The sequence below is a fragment of the Rousettus aegyptiacus genome, unplaced genomic scaffold, assembly GCF_014176215.1.
Source record: "Rousettus aegyptiacus isolate mRouAeg1 unplaced genomic scaffold, mRouAeg1.p scaffold_m13_p_4, whole genome shotgun sequence".
NCBI lineage: Eukaryota > Metazoa > Chordata > Mammalia > Chiroptera > Pteropodidae > Rousettus > Rousettus aegyptiacus.
The window spans coordinates 115,431,689-115,456,452 of NW_023416307.1; the positions used below are offsets into that span (position 1 = coordinate 115,431,689).

At 37.3% G+C, this 24,764-nt stretch overlaps 1 protein-coding gene across 1 annotated transcript in view; it reads left to right on the forward strand.

Annotated features, from left to right (window-relative positions):
- DCP1A (decapping mRNA 1A) overlaps positions 1-24,764 on the forward strand; it is a 51,425-nt gene extending 26,661 nt beyond the window's left edge. Inside the window, exons 5-10 of the mRNA XM_016156358.2 lie at positions 4,117-4,255; positions 9,510-9,623; positions 16,077-16,820; positions 18,794-18,859; positions 20,326-20,544; positions 20,831-24,764. Coding sequence (XP_016011844.1) covers positions 4,117-4,255; positions 9,510-9,623; positions 16,077-16,820; positions 18,794-18,859; positions 20,326-20,544; positions 20,831-20,911 — 1,363 coding nt within the window. The 3' untranslated portion in view covers positions 20,912-24,764. The remainder of the gene's footprint in view (positions 1-4,116; positions 4,256-9,509; positions 9,624-16,076; positions 16,821-18,793; positions 18,860-20,325; positions 20,545-20,830) is intronic.

Consider the following 24,764-nt stretch of genomic DNA (forward strand, 5'->3'; position numbering starts at 1 on the left):
GAATCTTGGAATTTGGAAAAAAAATTTCATTGAATTAACGTTCTAAAGGGTGGCTCTTTTCCTTTCTCAAGCTAGCCTGTGGGAGCCACCTCTCATGTGGCTTATCTGTATTGCTGGTACTGCCAGTCTGGATTCCGGGAGCTCAAGACATTATGGTGCAAGGGGGGCCTAAAATGCTACAGAGCTCTGGGCAGAATGCTACAGTGGATAGTGTATTCTGGTGCACTTATATTTCCTTTTCGCTTTTTTCCCCGATTATTATCAAAAATGTAGACCTCTCTTCTCCCTTTGTCAAGTCAAGATTCCCTTTGCTCTCCTGCAAGATTTTTATCTATATGTTTAGGAGAAAACACTCTTAATTGTTTAAAAGTCTTATTTTAAAACTAGTTCTTGTAAAAATGTAAATAAATAATTTAACCTCAAAACCTCAGTTCCAGGTATGTTTTCATTTTAAAAGACTTTCACATGGCTAAGGTTTTAATCCAGGACTGGTAACATGTCCTGATTGGATGTTTATCAGCTCCCTCCTTTGTTTGCTCTGGCTGTGAGCTCACAGGGCAGAACATGTTTATTACTGTGTGCACCCAAAAGGCATTGATCCTTATGAGCTTGTGTCACTTATATTTAAAATATGTTGGCTCACTAGAACCACACTTTGTTTTTAGAACATCTTTTCTCTAAAAAAGATTAAAAACTACTTTTTTACAAAGCCATTTATTTGATGACTACTTTTTGTAATTTTGAAAGTGGCAGCTTTCGTTTACTTAAGACATTTTTTAATTGTCAGTTTTTGAAATCCAGATTTTTTTTGACTATCCAAAATTTGGACTTTATTAATACAGTTGACCCTCGAACAACACAGGTTTGAACAGTTTGGGTCCACTTGTACATGGATTTTTTTCAGTAAATACTTCAGTATTGTAAATGTATTTTCCTTATGATTTCCTCAATAATATTTTTTTTCTCTAGCTTACAACATACAAAATATATATCCCTAGACTATATTATCAGTAAATCTTCTAGTCAACAGTAGTAATTAAGTTTTGAGGGAGTCAAAAGGTATATGCAGATTTTCAACTTTAGGGGGAATCAGTAACATACACACACCCCATTGTTTAAGGGTCTGTTGTATGTACACTTTGTCCTGTTTTTCAGGCTCTTAGAGAAGAGAATATGGCACTTTTTTTTTTTTTTTTTTTGAGCTCTAACAGCTATTCACAGGAAACAGGAAACCAGTTTGAACTTTTTTTTCTCCATCAGAGCAAGCGGTACCTTTAGTATGCAAAACTTCAGATGGTAAGCGAAGCTAAAGACTACAGGCCTATTTGAAAATATTGTATTGAATCCAAAAATGGGAAGAGAAGGTGGAAGTAGGAAGCAGAATGGGAAAAGAAGAATATTCAGGGTTCTTTTACTAGACTTGCCCAAAAGAAGGACATTTGCTTAAGCTTTCAGCTTGTTATACTTGAAGCAGGGGAGGTATTGAACGTGATTAAAGAATGCCCTCATGAAACTGTTAATAGTGAGTTTTCAAGTGTCTGGCCTATTCATGGCTAAAGAGAATACCTTATGTGTTAACATTAACTTAGTGATAAATGGCACTAAGATAAAAAGTCTACTTTATCTTTCTTTGCTCTAACTTTGCCTACGTACAGGCTCTATTTGCTACATATTTCAGAGTGTCATTCTGCTAACCAGAACTATGGGCAAAATTCTTTTTGGCATATTATATGTCTAAATAAATGTACCTGTCAGTGCCCATTCTGTTAAATTTAGTTTTTCCCATCACTATTTCAACATCTGCAACATAATAAAAATTTTCCAAGTAAAATATTGATTACTTCCAAAAGATGTTTATAAAACTAAGAAGCCGCGAAAGAGCAAACAAACTTCTAGACCTACTGTATTCAGTTTGGAAATTTTCTTTGGTCAGTGGCAAAGTTAAAAATCCACTAAACTTGAAAAATGTTGACTCTCTTGAAGAGGAAATCAAGTCTTCTAGAACTGTTTAACAATAAAACTTGTTTCACTGTTAGTCTACTTAGACTATAAAATTTGGAGAACTCATGGAAGTGAGCATTATTCCTGATCTTACACATAGTCTTAGGGGCATATTTAAGGATTTATGAGGAAGAGAGAGAAGCAAGGTCGCTCCTCACAGAGTTTGAATTGGAAGAGGCCTTAGTGTCCAGCCTCATTCATGTGATAGTCCTTTCCACACCACCTCATAGCTTCTACTTTCAACAGTGGTGAGCTTTATAAGGTGGCCTGTTACACGGCTGAACAGTGGTGATTATTAGAAGTGTTATTCTTTTGAACCAAAATCACAGATTAAGTGCAGATCAAGGGAGAGGTGAATTACAGCATGGGCAAGCCAGGCAGCATGACAAGAGGTAGATGGAAACTGTATGACCAGAGTCCCTGATAAGATAGATCCAGGCCGGCATTGCCTATAACTGAGTGTTAAATAGTAAGTCATTTTAAATAGTCCTTTTTTCTAAATATTAAAGGAGTGCCTGTTAATTATGCAAAATGAAGAAAAACACAAAAAAAGTGAAATTTCTTGTAATCCATCATCAAAAAATAATCACTGTATATCTCTCTTTTGCAACAGGCCTCACAGTTATGACAATACAGTATTTCTTTCACAAGAGATGATTACTAGTATGGATACAAAAGAAATAATATTTCTTCTAATTGTTCTGATCTCCATATTATATGCCAGTCTTTCAGTCTACCATAAACCATGGTTCTACCTTTGTTTTAGAAATGATAAACCTGTTAAGAGCTGTAAGAATCCAGATAGAAATGACACCATTATCTTAAAGCAGGATTTTCCAAATAGGAATCCTGCCTCAGGAGAAGGATTCTATGGTCAATTAAATTTGGGAAAATGTATAAGCCCACCTTTCTTCAAGATTCATCATTTTAGCATGTTAAAAACTCAATGATTCTGCTGTTAAAAAAAAAATCTAACATTATTTAACCCAATGTTTTCAAAAAAAGAGCCATCCCACACACACTAATGGAAGTTCCTGGGCAGCCTGTTTTAAAGCAGTAAACTGACACTGAGTGGCCTATTCTTGTCCTTTTCCTTTCATTCCATAAAAACAAACCTTTTACTAAATTGTTTTATTGCCTGTCATCATCACTATCATAAAGTTCTCAATTAATACAATTATCAAGTTGTGACTGTGCCCATAATATCCCATAGCAGGTATACCTATTCATTACACTTGGAAATGAAACCTGAATGAATCTTAAAAAGAAAAAAAAAAAGATTAGTTGCCTTATTAAAATTTATTATTTCTATTCCAACCTTGAAAAATGTAAGAAACAATAAAATACCCATGTGCTCACAACCTAGCTTTTACTTCCTGACATTTTGCTATAATTGCATCAGACCTTTATGTGTGGGAGAGAGGATATTCTTAAATGAAACCCCACAGATAGATTTAAAGACCCTAACCCTCTCAGTGGCATTCTTAACCCTCAGCTTTTCTTGGCTTTATGCGTTCTCAAGTATAGAATTAGCTTCAGCAGCACCAATCAAAATAATGAGCCTCGCCACAATCAGCCTGACCTCAGTTATCCACATAGTGATTTTTAAGGAGTGTAAAGGAAACCTTTTGTTTGCTTGTAGTGCCATCATTCACTTTTGAAGATTCACCAAGATGTCTGTTTTCAAGAAGCTAATCTTTATCCTTACCAGCCCAATGTCATGACAGACTTTCCATAGAGGGTTGTTAGCTATGCAAGCTTCCTTTTTCTTGGTGGCATTGTCCATTTTCAAATTTATTTTACCAGTTAGTTTGACTGATTTTGAAATACATCAGAAAAAGAGAGATAATTCAGTTGTTTTTAATGTACCTGTTTCCCCCAACTCTAGAATGAAATTCTGTATTTTTGTCCTCTATGTGAAATATATTGGTTGACATAGTTGTAAGATGGTTAGTTTAGTCATATATCCCCGATGTAATGTAACTGAGGCTCTGTATATTGTGAGAACAGTGTTATCATGACATTTTTCCTGTATCCCTGGAAAATGAACACGAAAGGAGTTCTTGTATTAGATTGTATCTAAGCAGGTCTTTCTCAAACTTGGTTCTCCTCTAGGGTGGTAGAAGAGGAGACACGGCGGTCCCAGCAAGTTGCTCGAGATAAGCAGAGTCCCAGCCAGGCCAACGGCTGCAGTGACCACAGGCCCATTGACATCCTGGAGATGCTAAGCAGAGCCAAGGATGAGTATGAGAGGGTGAGACTGCGTGCTGACTGGGAGGACCAAAAGGGGAGGAGGAGATCTACAGGGGGTTTGTGGACCAGGGAAGTCACCTCCTTGATTAGCAGAAATAATTCGTTCAGGAAGAAAACATGTCATATAGTTTTAAGACAAATGATAAGGAAAGAAATTTGCTTACATTAGAGTCTTTTGATTTAGCATGAAAGTTGAAAATGCATTTTCTATTCATGTAAAATTAACCGTAAGAGAAAACACTTTTAGTGTGCAAAAGTTTGTCTGCAACAGGTAGTTAAAAGCTTCATGTCCCCTCTTTACCCTCTGTAGTCTCTGCTAGGTCTTAGGAATTTATGGAGTCTTTGAACAGTATTCTGATAATTTGGATCCTGTAATGCAAAAGGGTATATTTATAGTCTGTAATTGGTGGTGGGTCCACAGCCTTCATTAAGCATCATTTGGAATTTTACCCAAATAAGAAGCTTAGTTTATAGAATTCATTTTTTTGTTTGTTTCGTATTTTAGTTTAAAAGTTAGTCAATAACATCTCCCCAAAGATGAATAAAATGGAAGCTGTGAGCATTTGTTGATTTATTCATTGCATACTTATGAATTGTCCACTGTGAGTGAAGCAGTGGACATTTCCTCAGTGGCCCTCAAATCTTGTGGCTTTGGAACTGTCCTGGCTTTTCACTTAACATCAGCATTTCAAAGCTCCTCACTTCATTGGAGTGAGACTGAAGGTTTCCACTGTTGCACTTTGTTTCAGCAGAATTATAATTGTCACCTTATTCTTTACTAATGTTGCGTTAAGTACATTCTTCTGCTTCTTGTTTAATGCTCACCTCACTAAAAGATAAAGGAACAAGGTGTAAAAAGCACTCTCTAAAACCCTATTTCCCAACTAGTTCTCTAACACTAGCCTGTACATCAACAGGTGATCCTTGAGAAAAGGTTCCAGTCGGTCAAAGTTAAAGAAATCTTGTTAGCATGGCTCCTCCCCGCCTCCCCCATCTTCTCAGTGCTCAATACTCTGAAGTCCCACAATAAGTAAAACAGTAATACCAATTCTCAGATTGATTTGACTGTAGGACCATTTTTCACATACTCCTCTTTAAGAATCTAGAGTTAAAGGAACAAACATTTCAAACAGTTCTGGCAGGCAGTTTCCTTTGACTAAAGAGTCATTTACCATAAACTACAATGAACCTTCTACCTTCAAAAACCAAAAGAAGTCCGACTTCCTAGGTAAATAAGTATACAGTAGATAGAGCCCATGAGAAGTTTCAGGTTGTACCAAATTCCTCAATATCTCATAGAGAATTAGGAGGAATTTATGGATCTGTGAAAATTAATGTAAGAAAAGCAATCATCTCTATGATAAATTCTTTGATTCTTAGGAAACTAGATAAGAATAAATTTCAAGAATCATTTTTCTATACTTTTAAGTTATATTGTATTCCCCAATTTCCCCTCTCAAATTCTTAATGAGGTCTGGGTTGTCTACATAGATACCTTGTTCTATTTTTATAGACACCTTTCTGTGTTCTGATAACAAGTAACTAATAAGTGCAGGGTTCTGTCACCTGTTCTAGTGATGACTAGGTCAAGGCGCCACACAGGACAGAAAGTGTAGGTGCTGTTCACTAGAGCAGACACTCCAGGAGGTGGCCTGGCTTACTCCTCAGGCTGAGGAGTGAACAGCCACAAAATGAAAGAAGGAACTTAAGCCACAAAATGGAAGAAAGAACTTAAGCCTTGTTTTTGTGTACAAAGCTGTAAAGAAACTCTAGGTCAAGTGGGCAATCTAAAAACCTGATGTGATTTCTCATTAATGACACGTTGCAAAAATAAGAATATAGAGAGTACAGTAATTACTATTATAATGAACATTCTTCAGAATAAATAAAATGTTTTCTATGCTTAGATTAAAACTAAACCTTTGGGAATTTAGTTAAATCTTTGATATTTACTTTATAATTTGTTATTTCTGTTTTCGAAAAGTGTAAATAAGTAGAGCTTTCTTAAACAACGGTTTTATTTCTTGTCTTCACTTGGCCTATCAGCTAACCAGATGGAGTTGGTATTTAGTAGTGACCCATGATTTCATATCATAGTGTTTAGATGGGCTCTCCTCCGCTGCCGCATGATTCCAGATGGCCACTTTGTTTATCTTTAGGTAGAGACTTGTGAGACTTACAGAGTAAAAGGCAGGGTTGCAAGCTAGGCTGCAGGGATGGGATTTAATTCCAATTCTAAATCTCCTCTATCTAGTGTATGTAATATCATGAATGAAATTCCATACTTTTGAGTGAGGGATTTATTTATAATAGAGACTGTTTATATATAAAACCTCTCTATAATAAACAATTTTTCCCCAAGTTCTACAGTTAGTTTTAACCAACTTTCCTCTTTTTACTGTAAAGAAAGATAGCTGAAACCAGAGTCCTTTACAGTTGGCCCATTCTGGGTTGCTTCCAGCCATAGGATGTAATCCTGGATTTTGGTAGGGATTGTTTTTTGTTTGTTTGTTTGTTTGTTTTAATTTAATTGCAGACATTTTTTTTACTCCAGACTTTTTTGGTCCTTAAAAAAATAGTATCATTATTTTTCTTATTATGTGAGCAGTACATATTAATTATAGAAAATTTTATATTTAAAAATTAGAATGAAAGCAAAAAACATGATTTTACCACCTAAAAATAATCACTGCTAATACCTTGTTATGTATAAAAATATCCCAGTGTGTGTGGTATATTTATATATGCTAGTTTTATTAACTAGCTTTAAAAGTTCTTACTATTTTGTAACCTATTTTTATCCAGAGAACAGTATTTTTTTATGATAGTGGCTACACAGGGAGTCCCTGTGAGATTTCATTTGGTAGAATGAAAGTTTTTTAAAAAAAATAATTGTGATGTTAATAGCTACATATTTTTCCTTCTGTGTCTTATATAAACAATTCTATAGATTTTTCTGATTCTTTCTATTGAGAACTCAGAATATATCCTTGTAGCTAAATCATCACGTACATTTTCTCTCTGAAGATATGTTACTTGAAATGGAATTGGTAGACCAAAGGATTTTGATATTTTAAAAAATGTGTTGCCATTTACGTATTGTTTTTACCAAATATTGTAAAATTTCCCTCCAGAAAGTTTGTCTGTGAATGTCTATTTCCTCCAGTCCTCACAAACACTGGAAACTGTCATTAACAAACAACTCAGAATAAATCTTTCACGAATGGCCCTGCACACATATGAAAAAATATTTGAAGTTCTGGAGACGTTTTAAAATACAGCCCATCTCGTAGATCATGTTGAATTAAGTATTGCAGACTCAGATGCCTCAAAACAGTGTGGGTACCTACAGAGGGCCACAGTGGAACTGATACAGAGAGCTTGTCACTGTGTCAAAGGATCTGTTGTGTCTCACCTCCAGCCAGTTGTTGCCAAATGAGCTAGTTCCCAAATTATCCAGCTTCTCTCTGAAAATGACAAACTGAGATTTTTATGTGAAAACTCCTAATCTTTAAAATGTCTGAAACATTTTAAACCTCTGTTTTAAGAAGTTGTTATGAACAGTGTTTTATGTTTTCTCTAATACAGTTCAATTCCAAGCATTATCCATAAGGTGTCGTCGATACATGTTGATAGCAATACTGCACTAAGAAGTATGTTAGATATTAGATATTTCGTAGGCTTTCACAGACTACTTCACCTCTAGTTATATGGGAAACACTGCTTAAACGGTAACACTTGTTTTGAAATAATATAAAGATTAAAGCATTTGAATAGAAATAAATGCATATTATTCATTTAACATTCGGTACCCTGTACTAAGCATGTATTTATAGTGCGATATCAAGAAAATTAATCTGGCTCTCCACTGAAGTTTGGAGCTTTTTTAAAAAAAAAATCTTGAGTATTCTAAACTATATTTGGTGTCCATTTCGATATGGGTAATCCTCACCATATAGATGTTGTATCAGATTGCCCAAATAGAACCTAAGTTTCTAAAACTTTATAATTCCATTTCCATCTAATGATTCTTTTTTTAGGATTATCTTTAACACCTTTAGTGTTATATACAAGGTAACAGGAATTTTAAAACATTTTACAACTATTTCATCATCTGTAATTGTGATAGAGACCTAAAATTTAGTTTAATTTTTAAGAGTATATGATGATTTCAACAATGATATTGGGAACAATTGGCCATCCATATGCCAAAAATAATAATAATAATACTAAATTTGACACCTTATACAAAAATAACTCAAAATGGATCATAGATATAAATAGAAAACATGAAACTATAAAATTCAAAAGAAAAACGTATTTACCGTATGACCCAGAAATACCACTTCTGGGTATTAACTCTAGAGAAATGAAGCTTTTGTCCACACAAAACCTGTACATGAATGTTTATAGAAGTTGTCTTTATAATAACCAAAAACTCGAAACAACGCAGATGTCCTCCTGTGGGTGAATGGTCAAACAAACTGTAATGCAGTCATATGATGGAAGATTACTGAGTACTGAAAAGGAATGAAAATTAATACCATACAGCAGCTTGGACGATTCGCAAAGGCATTATGCTAAGTGAAAGAAGCCAGAATTCCATTTTTTACAACATTCTTAAAAAGACAAAACTGTAGTGATAGAACAGATCACTAGTTTCCAGGAATGGAGGGGGAGGACATGAGCACAAGGGAGATTTGGGGGGTGATAGAGCTAATTTATATCCTGAGTATGGTGATGGGTACACAGGTAGAACTCTGTACCCCAAAAGAGCTTAAGTTTACTGTATGTTAACTTAAAAAATAAATAAAAAATAACTTTTATTGTATCTCTATGAGAAGATGGATATTAGCCGAACCTATCGTGCTAATCATTTCACAATATATGTAAATCAAATCATCATGTTGTACACCTCAAACTTATACAGTGATGAATTGTCAATTATTTCTTAATAAAACCGATGGGAAAAATATTTTAATGGAAAAGATTATGTAATAAAGCAATGTCATTAGCTTTTCCTTAAAAGGGTTATTAAAATAACAATTGTTGCTAATGCTGTTGTCTAAAATCAAGTGCTCAACTTGCTAGAAATTTTATTGTATAAGGTATTTATATGAGGGTCTAGGGCAAAACATTTTGGGGAATTTTTTTATTTATGTTTTTTAAATAGCATTTCCGATAACTTCAAATGCTATTTTGTGAGCCAAATAATAGACAGCAAACTTTTTCACATGATATACTTTTCATTTAAGAATCAGATGGGCGACTCAAATATCTCCAGCCCTGGGTTGCAGCCAAGTACTCAGCTCTCCAATCTGGGAAGCACCGAGACTCTAGAAGAGATGCCATCCGGGTCACAAGATAAGGTTTGTATAGCTAAAGCCCTAGCTTTGTCCAAGATAACAAAACACAGAGTAACATTTTGTAAGGATTTTAATGCAGTACAAGTTTGTTTTGTCATTAATCTGTCAAGATACCTACAGACAACAACGTGATGACATCCACTCATGTTATTTCCCCTGGCCTATGTAACTGTCACTATAGTTTAGTCTTTCATCTGGATTTTGTACTAGTCTCCTGTCTGGTTTCCAGCTTTTGCCCTATTTGCTCCTTTTCTTATTCTTAACCCAGCAGCCAGAGTAATCCTGGTAAAACATAAGTTATATCTTGGCATTCCTCTGCTTGAAACTCCAATGGTGTCCCATCTCACTCAAATGAAAGCCAAGGTCTTGACAGCAGACCACAAGGCCCTACCCGCTCTGGCCCCCTATCCCTGGTCTCATCTTCTACCTCTCTGCTTTGCTCACTTGGCCCCAGTCTCACTGGATCTTTTGCCTTTCCACAAATGTGCCAGACTTGCTCCTGCTTTGGGACAGGCCTTTGCACTTATTCCCTTGTCCTGAAATACTTTCCTCCCATATATGGTTCGCTTCCTTCCTTCAAATCTCAAATGTCCTCCATATATGTGAGGCCTTCCCTGACCATGCTATTTTAAATAACAATCCTTCCCTACCCCGTCCTCTGTGCTTTATTTTTTACCTAAGACTTTGACCCAGATAAACATGGTTTTATGGTTTTGTTACATATTCATTGTCTCTCCTCCCCACCAAAATGTAAGGTCTGTGGGGGCAGGCAGTTTTGTCTGCCTTGTTCATAGCTGTGTTCTCAGCATCTAGTATTAAACATATTTGTTGGCTAATTAGTTTTCTTTATAACTGATAGCTTGGTAAGTGAAATGCAGATAACAAGTAAAACCCATAGCATTTTAATTAAAATTTTTATTTTGAGATAATTATAGATTCTCAAAGAAATAATACAGAAAGCTCCCATGTATCTTTACCTATTTCCTCATTGATAACAGCTTGCAAAATATAGCACAATATCACAACCAAGATATTGATACAGTCTACCCATCGAGTTCACATTTCCTCTGTTTTACTTTTATTCATTTGTGCATGTGTATAAGTGTATATATTTAGTTCTTTGCAGTTGTATCGCATGTATATAGCTTTGTATCCATACCACAGTTAAGATACAGAAGACTTCCATCACCACAAGGATCCTTTGTGTTGCCCTTTTATTATCACACTGACTTCCCTGTCATACCCTTCCTGCCTTCCCCTTTCCTCTTATCCTTAACCCCTAACAGCTTCTCATCTGTCCACAGTTCTATACTGTCATTTCAAAAATGTTATATGAATGGTATTATACAATATAACTTTTCGGGATTGTCTTTCTCAACTCAACATGATTCCTGGAAATTCATTGAATTGTTATGTGCAGCTTTTTGCACATAAATATCTCTTCCTCTGGGAAAAATGCCCAAGAATGCAAATTTTGTGTCATTTGGTCATGGCATGTTTTGATTTAATAAGAAACTGCCATACTGTTTACCAGAGAGGCTATACTGTTTTATATTCCATCAGCTATGTGTCCATATTGTTTTTAGGTATTTAGGTAATTAATTTAAACCAGATTTTGTATACTACATTTCTACACTCCATTTTTACTATATTTATATTTAGTATTTAGGATCCTGAAGGTCAAACATATATTAAAAGCTGTGCTATGTAAAATCTAATAGAAAAAAAAAAATACATCTTGAGAGAGGGAAGGAAGGAAGGCTCAGGGTCACTAGATTCCTTCTCTCGTCTGGTTTATCAGCCATGAGTGTTCAGTGGGCCATTTACTTCCCCTTTCCTTTCTGAATCATGGGGTCGGGTGAGACCCAAGAAGTATTAGACCCCCCCCAAAATGCCTAAAAAATCAAAAAGCAGTGTTCTTCAAAAGATGAAGGATGAGTGTGGCAAGTCATGGGTGCTTAGCCCTTCAACAAAACCACTGGCGATGGATCTGTGGACATACATAATGCAAGTGGTGTACACTCAGAGAATTGTACCCTCTAAGGCAAATAGTGATCATAAACTAAAATTAGTTTAAATCCATATTCAGCACCTACACATAGTACATTTGTTTAATAACACTGCCATCTAGTGCTCAAAAGCAAATAATGCTGTCAAGCCTTGATAATAACCCATTTCAGTTTCATAATTCACTTATTAAAATTTCCTTAGGACTCTTTCCCTAGTTGGTTTCATTTTATGCCTGTGATTAAGAATAATGCATACTTTCTAGTGTGTTCAGTGCGCTGACCAAGTAGGAAATCTGACATGGACACAATAGGTCCAGAGAGAAATATGAAAGTATCTTAACAGCAAGAGCTGTGGGGTGGGGAAGGAACAATGTAAAACCTGATACAATATATTAGAATTTCGTTGCACACAATATATGCTGCTGCTCAGTGAAGTCCATTCCGAAGGGAAATGGTCAGACTAACACTCGATTTAAATCAAGTGAGGCGCAGCACAAAACTCAGAATCCAAACTTTAATCATATTCAGATATGAGGGAAGAATAAAATTTCACCTTTTCTATGGATGATGAAAGATGAATCCATGAATAAATTAACCTAACTACTAAAGGAATGTAACTAGTTTTTCTTGCCATAAGGTCCTCTGTAAAGGTGCAGAGACTGTAAAGCTTTAGGGAGCTTGTGTAGAAACCTGTTCTCTACTTAGCTTCTTGTGACTATTTCAGCCAGTTACATATTTCCAGATGTTAGTACATTTTGACCTATAACCACCTGTTATTCAAGCCTTAGCTGCACCTCTGTTTTCCAGAGATCAATATCACCAATTAGTTGATTAGGTAACCTATAATCGGCCTAATTGACATCTCAATATGGCAACCTTATGGTGAGAAACAGATTAGAGTCTGGTTCAGTTGTCATATTTGGGCATCATCTATAAAATGGCAATAATAGTGGTACTACCCACATCAGTTAATAGAGTAATGCATATAAAGTGCACAGGTCAGGTCCTCTCATTTAGTGAGCATTCTGTCTACCAATAACTCTATTGCCATTACAACTTCATTTATTCCTTCTTTAGGGAGATACATCTGAAACCCTAATGCTTTACCACACACCCTGTTCCAGAGAAAGTATAAGAATCTGCTTCTGGCCTGGCAGAAGTTATAAGGAGGCAGCATTGAGAAATCTGGAAACTTTCCACCTCTTTTGCAGTCCAGGTTCAGGGTTCTACCATACAGTTTCATCTTTTAATATGAAGTAGGTTTTGAACCATTAGAAATATCTATTTTTAAGTATAAAAGTGTTCCCCATGTAAATGCAGGTAATTTTAATTGTTCAAAAGTTGATTGATGGTTACGCCAAACAGGTAAAAAATTGCTGCCTGGATCATGCCATTCTTAAAGCCTAAGGTGTATTTCATGGTGAGGCTTCTCCGTATCTGTTGTTTGATTGCTCCTTTTCTTATAACATAAAGATAGTATTCTTACCTGGAAAAGACTCTTAAGTTTCTGCAAAATGGCCCCATTATGTTCTGTGTTTTTTAAAGCAGTTATATCTAAATGTTGGTTTCTGTATATACATACATATACACATATATAAAACAGAATGTCGTGGTTAAAATCTACATGATTTGCATTAATGAATAAAAATTACTGTCATCTCCCAATACTTTTTTGCCAAACAATCTTGATCATTTTGTTCTAAATATAATGTGTATAAAAAGGAATTAATCCAATTCAAAATAGGCAAAGGACTTAAATAGACATTTCTCCAAATCATATACACAAATGGCCATCCAATATGGAGAAATTAAACCCTCTTGCATTGGCAGTAGTAATGTAAAATGGTGCAGCAGCCATGGAAAACAGTTTGACAGTTCCTCAAAAAGTTAAACGTAAGCAATTCCGTTCCTGGACATATGCCCAAAAGAATTGAAAGCAATGACTAAAACAGACACTTTTACACTAATGTTCATAGCAGCATTCACAATAGCCAAAAGGTGGAAACACCCCAAGTATCAGTCTTCAGAAGAATGGATAAACAAGATGTGGTGTATGCATACAGTGGAAAGTTATTCAGCCTTTAAAATAAATGAAATTCTGATACATGCTGCAACATAACATGGATGAACCTTGAAAACATGCTAAGTAAAATAAGCCAATCACAAAAGGACAAATGTTGTATGCTTTATTTTATATAAGTTACCTAGAATAGGCAAATTCATAGAAACAAAGTAGAATTGAGATTCTCAAGGGCTGTGCGTGGGACGGTGCAGGGAGGAGAAAAGATGGGGAGTTGTTTAATGGGTACAGAGTTTCTGTTTTGGTTGATGAAAAAGTTCTAGAAATAGATGGTAGTTACACAACATTATGAATGTATTGAATATCACTGAATATTATACTTAAATATGGTTAAAATGGTAACTTTTCTTAAGTACATTTACCATCATATTTAGAAACCAGGCTGAGGGGATTATCTCTCTGCTCATTAATAGACATTTGTGATGCCAAGGATCCAAAAATGAATAAATCACAGTGTTTGGCTTGGGAAATGCATTCTACTATAGTTTATGCGGCCTGGACAGAGAGAGAAAGAAGTCTCTTTCAAATGCGAATTCATTGTCTATTTTGAATTATATTGAATGAATCTGAATTGTTACCAGTGAGCTTTAGACAGTTATGTCTTTAATGACTCCTTACATCATAGTAGCAAATTTGTTTTTAATAGCCCATCAAGTGGTATTATTTTGCATTGTGGGGATATGATATTTCATAGGATTTGATGAATTTTTAATATTCCAACATACTATTTGATGTTCGTTAAAACATATCCAAATACAGATTTATCATGATTGCTATCAAAACTATATGATAGTTATAATAGCCAGTTTCATTTATTGAATGCTTGTTGGGCATCAGACATTATATTGAGAATTTAATTTTCACAACAGCTCTGTAAAGTAATTATCACAGTTGCCGCCATTTTTCAGGAGAGGGAACTAAATAGGTTATGTATTTTCTCAGTTAACAGCTGGGAATTGAATCTAAGTATCTTTAATTCCAGACCCTAAGTTCTAGTTTTTTTCAGAAGTAAAAAGGAGGCTTTTGCCTCTTATTCAACCACAGTTGTCTGTGTTCTCAGACCTGTTCTGCCACCTCTCACCAAACAGATATGCTGTCCTCACCAGAGAAAAAATATACATTAGCCCTCCTATAACTTTCTGCCCCTCACATGTCAACTGCCCTACATCCTCTGTCCTTGGTGCTAGCCTCTTTTTCCTGTTGTTGCTCCTTGACAAAAGGGGATCCCTGTCTTCCTCCCATTAAGAGCCTTCTGCCAGTAAAGCCCTTCCTTTCTTCATACCCACTCATCACAGCACAATGCCCTGGCACTTGGCAAACTCAATAATTATTTGTCAGGTGATTGAAACAAACATTTGCCTGGGGAAAACTGAGCTCATTTTCCTATAGAAAAGTGATTGTAACATAGTACTATCATGATTATACTTCAGGTACAATATACTGAAAGGCCTTTGTAGACTTTCTGAGACCCTGAAAATCAGTGAATTGGTTTTTCCATATAAACATACCTGAACAACTAACTAGTCCACCCACTTTAGAAATAAACCCATAAACTGAGGCTGCCTGTGAACGTAAGCTCTGTCAAAATAGAGCTTTTTTTGTTACTCCCCACTGTGTCCCTTAGGCCGAGGTTAGAGCAGGACCTGGCGCCCTGTAGGTACTCAGTAAATAGAGGTCAAATGAATAGGCAATACTGCATGAAGGTGCAGGAAAGGTCATGGGTGGAAAGCACAAATACTTCCCCCTTAATTCATTGTAGTGGTTATTAGTAAGCCAGATCGGTAAGATATATGTAAATTTAACATTTTCAGGCTTAAATGTTTTGCCTTTCTTAGGGGTTTGTGATTTGGGAGTAGAAAGGAGGAATGGACTGCTGTTTTTTTAAAATGGTTCCATTTAGTTTCTGATATTTGAGACCCAGTCGTTGAGGGTCATGCCTAGCTTTTTATCGAGAACCGCGAAAATAAAGGTAGGATTACTTGATCAGCTTTGGTCCCTTTGTCCTCCTGAGTGTTATTTCCCTACATGTGTTACTGACATGGGGCATTAGGCACAATTGACTTTGTAATAATGTAATTGTCCCTTCACCTGATACTCATTTGCCCAGAAAAAAAGTGAATTCTAACAGTATCACCTGGAGTCCCCAAACTTTGAATTTTATTACTAATGCAGATTTCTGTCCACCAATTTGGGGAAACTAGATGCACCTTGGCCTTATTCCCTAGTATATCTCTATTTGTTCCATTTTCTTATTTTTAGATTCCATCCATCCTTGCTTCTGCAAACTTTTTGATTGATGGAAGAGAAATTTGGTTACATTGGTTTGAAAGAGGTTTCTTTCATTGGGTGATTTGATTTGTTTTTCAGTCTGTTCCATCTGGACACAAACATCTGACAGTGGAAGAATTATTTGGAACCTCTTTGCCAAAGGAACAGCCAACCGTTGTGGGTCTGGATTCAGAAGAAATAGAGAAGCTGCCAGGAGATGCCTCCCAGAAAGAGCCCAGCTCATTCCTACCATTTTCCTTTGAGCAGTCAGTAGGGGCCCCTCAGTCAGAAAACCTGGGTGTCCATCCTGTTTCCCACCACTCAGTTCAACCTGAAGTCACTACCCCGGTGCTAATCACTCCTGCCTCCATCACACAGTCTAATGAAAAGCAGGCCCCAGGCTATGCAATCCCATTGCGCCCTGGGCTCAGTCCCACTCTGCCAGCAGAAGCTCCTACTGCACAGATTCCCCCCAGCTTACCCCGAAACACCACCATGATGCAGGCAGTGAAGACCACACCTAGACAGAGGTCTCCACTCCTGAGTCAGCCAGTTCCTGAGCTTGGCCATGCCAGTCTGACTGCCAGCCATAGTCCCTTCAGGGCCCCACTGACAAACACCACTGGTACATCCCTCCCAAGTGTTGATCTTCTCCAGAAACTCAGGTTGACCCCACAGCATGACCAAATACAGACACAGTCGCTTGGGAAAGGTACAATGGCACCCAGCTTTTCTCCAGCAGCCGGACAGCTGGCCACGCCTGAGAGCTTCATAGAGCCTCCCCCTAAGACAGCAGCGAGAGCCTCCACCACCCTGAGCAACATGGTGCTTGCTCCCCTTCAGGTACTGGCAGGAGGGTAGGTGGCTATGATTGAGTGGGATGAAACTACAAAGACTGATTTTGACTGACGTGAGAGAGTCATTTTAAAGAGAACTATTGAGTATGTTGAGCTAAAAGAAAGGGGAGGTCAGAAGTCTTGTGAACAATCAAATAATTGGCAAATGGTGCGACTCAATTCCAATTCCCAAAATTATTTCAACTGATTAAAGCTAAGAAGCAGTATTTATATTTTCTGATGAGAGTATTTTAGAGGGTTTTTTTTTTTTTTTCAGTTGTTTTTGCCTGATAGTTCCAGAAGTTCTCATTTGACTTAGGGCCACTCAAGTCCAAACTATCGCAACTTTTGTTCCATTCCCAACTCCCTCTGTACCGATGGTGTGCCTACCTTGTGCCAGGCACACTAGGGTACTATAAGAGCATCCCAGTTTTGGAGGTATGAGGGCAAATATAGTACCCTAGTGTGCCTTGTGCCAGGCACACTAGGGTACTATAAGAGCATCCCAGTTTTGGAGGTATGAAACTGATGTTTAGCTAAGATCTGAAGACTCAGTAGAAGTTAGCCAGACCTTCGGTGGGAAGAATGTTTGGGGCAAGGAGAATAGCGTGTACAGAGGCCTGGAGATAAGCATTTGCTGAACTTTAGTGCAACTGGCTCTACTGTGGAAAGAAACTTGGGGGAGTCGATATTGGCTGATGAGTAAGACTATATGTTACGGAGTTAAGAGGTTTATCCTGAGAGCCCTGAGGAATATTTCAAGGACTTTGGCTTGCTGGGAAAGAAGACAGAAATAGGATGACACGTCGGGAATGCGGCTGTGGCAGTCACCCAGGCTGCCTGAATTTGGGGGTGTGGGCAAGTGGGTATGTTAAAAAGTATAATTAGTAAGACTTGGTGGTAGATTGAGTATGGGGGGGGGGGTGAAGAAATTTATCCATCAATAATTTATATGGTTGGTGAGTTACAAGATCACAGAACTAAAAGAAGGTAGAACTTTCAACTCGAACATGTATTAGTTGCTTTTCAGGATTTTAGTCTCATGCCATTTACTAATTGTGACCCCCAATCTTAACAAATAATATTGTAAAAAGCCTATTATGATAATTGTATGTTATCCCTTAGTTAACAGGATACTTTATTTCATTCCTTTGAAATCTTGCACAAAAAGCGGAAATTTAGTATCTTGGTTACATCATTAAATTGTTATTTCCAGCCATTCCTGTTGAGGTTCTCTGCAGTACAAGGAGGAAAGAGTATTCTGTTTAATAGTTTGGTATATGCCCCTAAAATGTGCCTGCTGCCACTGTTTCTGTTGCTCTGCAGCCATCAATTTTGAATTCCACCTCCTCCAATTTTGACCTCTGGGACAGCACCCTGCTGTCCAGTATGCCTCCTTTCAAGGGACACCTACATCTGTATACATTTTCATTTACTTGGCAGTATCGAAATGAGGACCTGGGGCTTCGTTGAAGTCTAATGTTTTTGTTCTACAACAAAAAGGTCTTTCTTTTCCCAGTGAGTGAGGACAAAATTTAGCACATTATAAGTGTCACTGTGGATGAAGACTGTTTAGTGCCACCTGTCCAAAGTTTAAATCACCTTTTCAAGAAGTATCCTGTCAGGATCTTGCATTTCTGCAGATTCAACAACAAAAATATGCTTGGGCTGTCTGCAGCTCTTCCAAGAGACACAGATTTCAGCTTTTCCCTAGAGACTCCTTAAAGGCTTTACACACACCTCTTTTCTCAGGGGAACTAAACAGGGTATAGATCTATCCCAAATCTCTCACCCTGCATCAGTCATCATTTGCATTGTCACAAGCTCCTGTCAGCCTCCTCCCTCAGGAATCTAGGAACTAGATTAATAGTTAATGTCTGAACTATTCCCTATTGCTAACCTAGTTTTTTCCCCCAGCAACTGCCAAATCTTAATTGAAACTTGGAACATCTGTTCATCTTTTCTTTTTAAACATTGCAGTCTATGCAGCAAAACCAGGATCCTGAAGTCTTTTCCCAGCCTAAGGTGTTATCTAGTGCCATCACGGTAAGGATGCCCATTTTCTTAAGAACACATTATGTTTAAGTTCTGCTGAGTATGAAGTAAAACATTGTTACTTGAGTGAAAAGTTTTAGCTTTCAAGCCTAGATCCATTATAGATTCCTCCTCCCCGGGCAGGCTACCCCTGCTCCCCCAAACAAAGAGTTCATTGCCAAGACCTCTGTAGACCTTGAGGCATCTCTCTGTGTGGATGTCTTCCCTGACTGTGTATACAAAGGCAGGGTCAGCCACAGGGTGGGCACTCACTTAAGTGTGTGTGAATGGGCAACTGCGAGAGCATATCAGCCTCATTCTCTGTGTAGGAAATACCCTTTGCTCTGAAAGAGCTGTGTTGTCCCAGTTAACAGAGGGAAGCATCAGTACCCATAGTGCTACAGTGCTCTCACGGCTTCCCATTGTTCTGACAACAAGCCTCCCAGGCCTGTGTATTCTGTCTCTTGCTTGTCTTCCCCTGTCATGTTTTTAAAAACTCGTCCCCACCCTCCATCACCTACCAACCTTGAAATGCACACCTAATTTTTTCCATTCTTAATATTTTACACTTTCATTTGTCCTGAGCTTTTATACCTCTTTTCAAGTCTCAGAATTTAAAGCCAGCTTCTGACTGGTCTTGTTAACCAGTGTTTTCTGTAGCTTGTCCTGCTACCTGGTGATCTTAGCAGAAGTTCTTATCCTGGTATTGTAAATGAGGGTGACAAGGAGAAAGAGAGATACAGATCTCTGTTGATTGTATCAAATGTGAGAATTATTAAAAATACTGATTATTACTTGTTTAGTGTGTTCTGATAGTTAGCCATTGTTAGCCTAAAAGCACATCTAAATGGGGGAAGGAGGTAGATGTTAGTTTTACTTTTAAGAAATTGTATCTTTGATGCCTAAAATGATTTAGTTTATATATTGAACACTACAAAAGAAACTAATTCTTCATATCATTGGATTTTTTAATTCTCTTTCTATTGAAATAAAATTTGCACGTAATAAAATGCAGATTGTTCTGTTTTCCACACATGTATATCCCTTGAGTAACCACCCAATCAAGATATGTAACATTTCAATCACCTCAGAAAGTTCCCTTATGCCCTCTTTCAGTCATTTCCCTGCCACCCATATAAAAACTTTACATTTTAAATTTCTCATAGAATTGTTCTTATTGTGCATACCATGCTGTTATTCATCATATTCTCCTTCTGTGAAGATCAGACTTGGCTTCCCATACAACTCTAGGACATTCTTATCACATAAATGGGCTCTTCGTTCTTTAGCTAACAAGCTTCCTAACCAGATGTAAAATGCTCACGTGCTTCTACTGAATGTTTATCTCAACCCCAAATAGTTAGTGTTAGACTCTGCTCAAGTCTCCTACTGCTTATCACATTATCAGGTGTTTCTTACTTTGGGCCTGGCTGCTAGCTTCTGCACTTTGGTACAAAATGACCATTCTTCCCTTGCAGGTTGCAGGCCCCCCACTGGCTACTGCAACAACCACGGCTGTGTCTTCAGTCCTGCTGTCCCCGAGTGTTTTCCAGCAGACAGTTACAAGGTCCACAGACCTTGAAAGGAAAGCAAGCTCCCCTTCTCCTCTAACTGTTGGAACCTCAGAAAATCAGCGAAAGCCTTCCATTATTCTCAGCAAGTCTCAGCTCCAAGATACATTAATACATCTAATAAAGGTATGTAGGATACAGATTAGTTTTTGAAGTTTCATTCTTTCATTTAAAAAAAATTTATAAGTTCTTAGAAATTAGTTCATAAAGTAAATTCAAGACTAGCAGGGAGTAAGTTTCTTACTGAGCATATACTCCTGGTGGAAAACTATCTGACTGAATTTCAAAATGTTAATCATCATGGTTTCTGGGTGATCAAATTCTTTGGGTAATTAGTTATACAAATCATTCATCCAACTTTTTTCCTAAGCTGTTACCAAGGACATAACTGGAACATTACCATCTCTTCCAGAATGATTCCAGCTTCCTCAGTACACTTCATGAAGTCTACTTGCAGGTTCTGACCAAGAACAAAGACAACCACAACCTATGACTGGAACAGAAATCAGTCTGAACACAGAATGTCAGCCTCAGAAACAAATAGGCCTCATCATGGAAAATTCTAAACAGAACATTCAGTTTTGAGAATCCTGAAATTGAGCCTATGAGAAAGAGACTCGTTCCTTAAGAATGTTTTCCAAGTGACGTTCTCAGTGATAATGGAGATTTCACTGTGAAGCATCACCAGCAGACCTTTGTTTTGACAAAAAAAAAAAAAAAAGACCATTATGTTAAGTTGTGTGGGTGTTTTCATCAGCTGTAAGCAAGTATGTGAAATAAGGAATCTTGATTTTTAGCTGCTTTCACTTTCAAGGTCTTAAAGAGAAAGTGTCACCAGCCTTGCAGCAGTCAGAGTTGAACCCAACTTGTACCCTTTCCCCATCTCTCCCCTGTAAACTTGAGCATTAGGCTGATAGTCAAGTTCTGAACAGAACAGAAGTCAGCCCTGTGCAAAGTAGCTTCAAGTTTTAAGGGTTAGAGTTCAAGTTGGCACATCAGGACTGAATTATTCAAGTGGAGTATGTTTTATATGAATGCCCCATTTGGGCCTTTAAAGTTCTGAAAATTTCTTAATTGTGTTTTGTTTGAAGTGTTCCCAGTGCTGCCATGCAGCAGGCTCCCAGATCAGTGATCATTTGAATAGGGCCCTGTCGGGCCCGGTGGTGGTGTGGGAGCAGGCCCGTCACACCTTTGAAGCAAAGTCTGGGACTAGTGAAGCTCCAGTTCTAGCAAATCTTTAAGTTAAACTCTCCAGTGGTTTTGAAATGTTACATTTGTGTGTGAAGCATAGCCTTATTTTCCTTTTCTGTCTGAACACAGAAGTCATTGTTGATTGTTTTTCTTAACTCTTTGAAAAAAGGACCAGTGGACCAATCCAACAAAGCCATTCTGGTTCCACTCCCAAGTCTACTGAGAATAGTTATAAAGCTATGCAGAAAAGGGAGCCGTTATTCACACTGCCCTTACTTTATTGTAAAATATGGGGTTAAAAACAAAGTGAAATTCAGAACTTTACCAATGTATTCCTCGGCTGTGAGTACTTTTGCAGCCCAAAGTATGAAAATATGTAAAGATGCTTTGTTATGCTGCTATTAACCTGCCATGATTTATATTTATTCTTTTACGGCATGTAATGGTGATTAGTAATATTTTAATGTAGATTCTGATTTATTTCAACAATAGTAATTTTAAGATATTCTTTGAATGAAAGTGTCTTCGTTTCTATGATACAGGTCATTTTGTAGTATTTAACCAATTAAGATGCACTGCTTACTTTTCTGAGCACTATTTAATGAATGGGTAAAAACCCAAATGGCTCAACCAGCTAGCATAAGGATTAGCTGTGAATAATGCTGACAGATGTGATGGTTCTTCGGGAACAATCATTTAAGCTTTAATGGTAACTCAATCATAAGTCCATAGATTTTTTTTTTCTAGCTGAGATTTTAGAAAATTACTTGTGAATTACATACTTATTTTACTTTGTTCTTAGCTTTTTAGCATAAAGAATGCTTGATTGGCTTTTGTTGATCTAAACATGCTTCCTGGGCAACTTTTCTGCTTCTCAATTTAGTGTCTTATTGCTGTCTACCTAGTTATTCGTGAATTGTGCATAAGTCAGGGAAGCTTATAAGTTCTCATATTCAATTAGGTATAGTTTGTTTTCAAAGGTAGTGTGTAAATTCAGCAACCAAAAATGAATTGTTCGTGCATCACCAGGAAAGAGAAAGTTACAGTGAGATATGGAGTATTACTGACACCAGGAGATGGTGTCCAGGTGCCTCGTGACAGTTCTCAGAAAACAGTCACACTGGTAGGTTTGGTCACACACCAAGTATGGTCTCAGTGGGCTTTGTTAAACAGAAGAATCAAGGAATTCTTGTTATAATAGACATTTGAATTGAAATGATGATTTGCATACGTATAATATTATGGGAGAGTTAGAATATCCTAAAGAGGGTCTGTAATCAACTCTTAATTTTCACCCTTTAATCCAAAGGAATGAATATGGGTTTCCTTAATGTGAAAGTAAACTTTTAAGTGCCCAAGTTATGGAGACTTGAAAAGGGTAAGCCTGTTTCAACTCCCAATTTTATATATTCAAAGCATTTATTTAAAATTCAGAAGCCAGAAGTTCATCATCATGATTACCAGGAAGTTTAGGCCAGAATGAGTCCCTAGAAAAGTCAGGCCGAGCCTGGATAGTTGCAGTGGATGACCCTGGCCCAAAAGTCACAGTTCAGTTGCCTTATTCCTCATTCAGGCTCACTATCCAGAACCTCATGCTAGCTTAGGTTGCATGTTTACATTGCTGCAGTGTCTTTACTAGAACCTTAGTTTTAAACCGTAGTTGAATCAAAATGGACACCAAAACAGAGATGCTTGCTAGGTTTTACAGAACAGGTGACCTACATTTAGGCCACTCTGTCTATCTGTGCACCCAGCCCCAACCTCAGGGGGTAGCACTGCTCTTCTGTTGTGGTTAATGTGATGACCCCGCAGACAGACTTGTTCCTTAAAGTCAGAATCTCCTCACTGTGCATCTCTCCTGAGATTGGTAAAGTGTGACTTTGAATCCTAAGATTTCGAATGACTGTCGGTGTCAGGAGAAGCATTTCATGCTGTCTGCATGTAAATGTTCGTGGCTTACCTTAGAAGGTGTATGGCTTACCTTTTGGGTCACCATCACAGAGAGCCCAAGTTGACCTGGGTCCTTCTCTGCCAGGGGATGCACAGGCTTAGTTTAGGGTATGTCTGACCCAATTTTGCATGTGAATTTTTTGTTCTTCTTAATGCCTTTTTTGTTTTGTTTTGTTTTGTTTTGTTTTTTTGTAAAAATGCTAAACCACATCAAATCCTCTTCTAGGTAAATATTTTTAAACCATGCAGCTTTATTACTCTCCTCCCCAAATATAGTTTGAAATTTTTCTCATTTTGGTGGTAGAGGCCATAACTGCTATTGTATTACTAATAATGCAACATGAAATTGAAGGTGCCTAACTGCTTTAAAAAAAAAAAAAAATTAGCCATCATACTGTAACTCTGGGCAAAATGTAAAAACAGAGGAATGAGAGGTGGCACAAGCGGGCCCAGTCCATGTGAATGAAGACAAGGAATCACAGGGACGTGTGTCCTGCATTCTTGCTGCACATTTGCTGCTGAGCACGTGTTTCTTACCTATCTGGTTTTCTTTGGTTGTATTCAGAGTACCTTCTGGAACCAATAGTGCCCTGTGTTTTCAGGTGTCTAAAATGTTGAGATCTGCACCAAGGAAAACAGCTTACTCTGGGCTTTTTAAAAACTGCTTACAACCATTTCCCTGAGTGGACTGGGCCCTCAAGGAGCCTGTTTTGTTTTGTGGTTTTTTTTTTTTTAGCAAATTCAGCAGGAGAGATGTGTGCAATGTTTCACTCGGTTTTGTATTTGATTTGATATCTTCATTTGAAATGCTGAGATGCAATATGGTTCACTTTTGGGGAAAATGCAAAATTGTGTTTCCCTTTTATCTGTGTGATTCCTTAACGTGTTTTTGAAATATGTGTTCTAAATGGTTTTTTATTCTGTATTACTGCTTTGGACATGTGGCTCTCATGACTTCAGTGTACCAGATCCTCAGCTCCCTGAAGTGTGGAGATGAGGAGCTCTGGAACTACAGCAAGATTTTTGTTCCATGAGCACAGTACTGCATCATCAACATTTTTAATGGTATGAATTTTATACCATCTGCGTATGTTTGCAAATATTAAGTTATTACATGTTTTCAAATGAGCATTTTTCATCCTAAATTTTATATGTTTGCAAATATATTTTTTTAATAAAAGTTCAAAACCAAGTTTTAGCACCTA